The sequence below is a fragment of the Arachis duranensis genome, chromosome 3, assembly GCF_000817695.3.
Source record: "Arachis duranensis cultivar V14167 chromosome 3, aradu.V14167.gnm2.J7QH, whole genome shotgun sequence".
NCBI classification, from domain to species: domain Eukaryota; kingdom Viridiplantae; phylum Streptophyta; class Magnoliopsida; order Fabales; family Fabaceae; genus Arachis; species Arachis duranensis.
This window is the reverse complement of record NC_029774.3, coordinates 12,854,392-12,859,148: the sequence shown is the minus strand read 5'-3', so window position 1 is coordinate 12,859,148 and position 4,757 is coordinate 12,854,392. Positions and strand designations below refer to the sequence as shown.

The window sequence follows — 4,757 nt, the reverse complement described above, 5'->3', positions numbered from 1 at the left end:
TTCCAATTTCAAGTTGTAGTTGTAATTGCTAAAATTCCTTGGATCTAGGATTCAACTCTATGATTTTTGGATTTCATTGATATTTTGAGATTTTGATCCTCATTGTTGCTCTTTGATACTTGTTGTTAATTCCTTGTATTGCAATATCTTTAATTCTACTTTTCTCTTCATTTTACTATGACCTTCCTTCTTGCTCATTACATGTTTGATAAAATGTCAACACTAGCTATGGAGTATAATTTTTACACTTGGCATAGGGTTTGGTCATTGGAATAAATTGAATAGTTGTGTCAATGGTTGATTTGGAGTTAGAGATTGCCAATTGACTTGGAGTGCACTAAAGCTAGATTCCCATGAGGTGAAGCTAGAACTTGTGACTCAAGTTGATTGTTTTCCTTTGATTTTCCTCTACACTTGGGGGATAACTAATTGGAGCAAGACCCAATTGTTGTCAACATTGATTGGACTATGATGATAAGATTTCCAATGCCAACCGTAAGTCAAGTCCTTTTGAAAATTGATTGTTTGTTTCTCATTACTTTGCTAAGACCTTCAAAGAACTCAAACAAAGCTTACTAAATCAATAAGAGGTACACTTTGGCAATTCGCTTACTAAATCAATAAGATGCATACTTTGGCAATTCCAAGGGAGAACGACTCGGGAGACTAGTACTCTTGAATATAGATTGTAGATTTGTTTGATGATGGATTTTGCGTTGGTTTAGACTATACTACGATTGATCACTTGATAAATTCTATACCATCAAAAAAATCATTTGTCAAAATGGCGCCGTTGCCGGGAAATTTGCTTTGTGTGCCATGTTATTGTTTGGATTAAGCATGTATATATGTACATAGTTGCACTTCATTGTGAATAATTCAAGTGACTAACCCCTCATTTGTTACAATGAATTTCATTTCCCCTTCATTGCATGACGCGTTCACAACCGAATCCGAGCTTAGTCCCTTTTGATCCGGAAATAGAACGAACTTTGTTTCATATTAGACAAGCTCGGAGGCGGTTTAAGTTTGAAAAAGGGGAAGATGTTTTCACCACTTCAACCACCTTACTAAAAGTGAACATTGAACCGTCACTCAAAGAAGGCATTAATACTACTCCCATCAATTTCACTAACAAATCTTCTTTTGTTCTAGGTACTAATACCATGGATGCTCCGAGGAGAGTTACCATCAAGGAAGCGGGTGCACCGGATTATGTCCTTCAACCCCTTCATGTAACTCACCCCAACTTGAATGCGAACTTCGAATTGAAGACCGCTTTGATCAACCTCCTACCCAAGTTTCACGGGCTTCCCGCACAAGACCCTATTCGACATCTCAAGGACTTCCATCGCATATGCTCGACTACTAGACGGGAAGGGTCCGATGAAGTTGCTATATGGTTGTTTGCTTTCCCTTTCTCTCTCGAGGACAAGGCTAAAGAATGGTTCTACACCCTCTCGAGTGAAGTTACCTCCGATTGGGACTTACTTAGAAGAGGATTCTTGGATAAATTCTTGCCTCCGGAAAAGATGGATAGGCTAAGGAAGGAAATGTCTTGTATTGTGCAAGGTGAGACGGAACCACTCTATGAGTATTGGGAACGGTTCCGTAAGCTACTAGATGCATGCCCCAACCACATGCTTGACACTCAAGTATTGCTTGGATACATATGTCAAGGGATGCGAGAGCAAGATAGAACCCTCTTGGACACTTCTAGCAATGGTTCTTTGTCCAAATATAAAACCGCGGAGGAGGCATGGCAACTTATTATTGACTTAGCCGAATCCAATCAACATATGAGGCGAAGAGTCAACCGTCCAAGGACCGTGAATGAGGTATCAACTAGTAGTGAAACCACCGCTCTAACTCAATCCTTGAATGAGATGACATCCATCTTGAGGCAACTCCAATTGAACCAACAACAATCACAACCTCAATCATACCAACAACAACACCCTCCACCACCTCAACAACACAACCAACAATTGGTCCCTCAAAGAGTATGTGGCATTTGCTCTTACTACTCTTACTACACGGATGAGTGCCCAAGCCTTCAAGAAGATAATACCTTGGCGGCTACCCATAATTTCTATGATCGCCCCAATCAAGGATACTACCAAGGCGGTAATCCTAACCAAGGGTACTCTTATCAAGGGGGAGGTAGCCACAACCAAGGAAGTGGACACAATAATCAAAGTTGGAGAGACAACCATCAACAAGGGAATAGGGACAACAACAACAATGGAGGAGGTCAAAGATGGGGTAACAACTCACAAAACTTCTCACAAAACCGACCATACAACTCACAAAATCAACTATTCAACCAACAAAACCCACAAAGAAACTACCAAACATATCAACCACCACATCAAAGACCACCACCCAACCAATCACAAGCTCCTCAACTCACATATGCAACCACCCCCTCTAACCAAGACGAAACACTCCGAACCATTATCCAAGGTCAAAAGGAACTACAAAACACACTTGCTTCCGATCTCACCGGCCTCACCTCTACACTACAAGCTCTTCTTGCACGCATGGATACACCCTCAACTTCCACTCCTCAACCCCCAATCCAAAGTGTCATTCCCTCTCAACCTCAACCAAATCCAAAGGGGGGCCTCAATGCCATCACCCTTAGATCCGGTACGCAACTAAAAGGGAAGGAAGCAAAGAATTCAAGCCCTATCACAACCGCCCAAGAAGAGGAGAGAATAGACATAGAAGAGGTAGTGGAAGAGGAGACACCACAAGCCATAGTTGAGGATGAAGTCCAACCAACAAGGGAGACACCCAAGGCCAAAAGAACCTTGGAAGAAGAAGTTGCTCAACCACTTCCATTCCCAACACTTGCGAAGAAAGCTAAAAAGCGCATAGAACTCGACCCTAAAATGGTGGAAGTGTTCAAGAAAGTTGAGGTAACCATCCCCCTCTTTGATGCTATCCATCAAGTTCCTAGATATGCTAAATTCCTCAAAGACTTATGCATACATAAGGACAGAATTCTTGAATTGGAAACCATTCCATTGGGGAGTTCTATTTCTGCTTTAATGGGAACACTACCCGAGAAGTGTGATGATCCGGGCCCTTGTATGGTCACTTGCACAGTCAATGGAGTTCAATTTAGAGATTGTATGTGTGACCTTGGAGCATGTGTTAGCATCATGCCACTCTCCGTTTACCGGGTATTGAACTTGCCACCACTAAAAAGGTCGACGGCAAGATTTGTCCTAGCGGATAAAAGCATAATAACCGTAGCGGGTGTTGCGGAAGATGTATTGGTGAATATAAAAGGGTTGGTGTTTCCGATTGACTTCTATGTCCTTGAAATGCCATCAAGCGAAACCGAGAGAGCATCGTCTATCCTACTTGGAAGGCCATTCTTGAGAACTTCTAGATTTAAACTTGATGCCTACTCGGGGAACTACTCATTTGAAATAGACGGGAGAATTGTAAGCCTTAGCTTAGAGGAAGCAATGAAGCATCCACCGGAGAACCATTCTTTATTTCGGTGTGATCCAATCGATAACATAGTGGCCGAAGTACATCTAGCAAAGTTAGATGAGAAGTATATGGGTGAAGAAGCAAATGAAAAGTCAAGCGAATTAAATACTACACATCATGCAACTCATCCGGAAACTCACACTTCCAAGAAAAACAAAAAGATGGAATTGAAGCAACTACCACCTCACTAAGATGGAATTGAAGCCACTACCACCTCACTTAAGGTATTCATACCTTGATGAAGCCCAAGAGCTACCCGTGATAATTGCACAAGAGCTAACCCCTCAACAAGAAGAGAAATTGCTGAATGTATTGAGGAGAAACAAAAGGGCAATCGGGTGGAGTTTGGCGGATTTAGTGGGAATAAGCCCTAAAGTATGCGAGCACCGCATATTCCTTGAAGAAGGAGCAAGACCGGTCCGACAACCTCAAAGGAGACTTAATCCAACCATTCTTGAGGTAGTAAAGAAAGAAGTCACTAAGCTACTTAAAGCAGACATCATCTATCCTATCTCGGATAGCGAATGGGTAAGCCCGGTCTAAGTAGTGCCCAAAAAGTCCGGAGTGACAACAATAAAAAATGAAAGTGGTGAACTTATAGCAACCAGAGTGCAAAATTCTTGGAGAGTATGCATAGACTACCGGAGATTGAATGCGGCCACAAGAAAGGATCATTTTCCACTACCATTTATTGATCAAATGCTTGATCGATTAGCCGGTAAATCATATTATTGTTTTCTTGATGGCTACTCCGGATACTTCCAAATTCATATTGCTCTAGAAGACCAAGAAAAAACCACATTTACTTGCCCCTTTGGGACGTATGCTTACAAGCGTATGCCATTTGGCCTATGCAATGCACCGGCAACGTTCCAAAGATGCATGATGAGCCTATTTGCGGATTTTCTAGAGCAATCAATGGAAGTTTTCATGGATGATTTTAGTGTGTATGGTGATTCATTTGAGCATTGTCTAGGTAACCTTGAAAAAGTCTTGGAGAGATGCACCAAAACAAACCTTGTTTTAAATTTTGAAAAATGTCATTTCATGGTCAAACAAGGCATTGTTTTAGGACACATAGTCTCAAAAGAAGGCATCTCCGTAGATCCGGCAAAGATAAATGTCATATCCAGTTTACCTTACCCCTCCTCCAAGAGGGAAGTCCGTTCTTTTCTTGGACATGCAGGATTTTACCGGAGATTCATCAAAGACTTTAGCAAGGTGGCCCTACCTCTCTCTCGATTACT

At 41.7% G+C, this 4,757-nt stretch overlaps 1 protein-coding gene across 1 annotated transcript; it reads left to right on the top strand.

The window, feature by feature from the left end:
• Positions 1-1,166: 1,166 nt before the first annotated feature.
• LOC127745443 (uncharacterized) lies at positions 1,167-3,701 on the top strand. Its single transcript, XM_052258154.1, has 3 exons — positions 1,167-2,143; positions 2,378-3,039; positions 3,157-3,701. The coding sequence occupies exons 1-3, from the start codon at positions 1,167-1,169 to the stop codon at positions 3,699-3,701; spliced, it is 2,184 nt and encodes a 727-aa protein (XP_052114114.1).
• The last annotated feature ends 1,056 nt before the right edge of the window (positions 3,702-4,757 follow it).

Bases quoted from the DNA above. Each gene is read 5' to 3' on its own strand.
- LOC127745443 (XM_052258154.1), top strand. From the start codon at position 1,167: ATGGATGCTCCGAGGAGAGTTACCATCAAGGAAGCGGGTGCACCGGAT. The intron at 2,144-2,377 runs GTACTCTTATCA...ACCACATCAAAG, and splicing joins GGCGGTAATCCTAACCAAGG to ACCACCACCCAACCAATCAC. The intron at 3,040-3,156 runs GTTCTATTTCTG...GTGACCTTGGAG, and splicing joins GGAAACCATTCCATTGGGGA to CATGTGTTAGCATCATGCCA.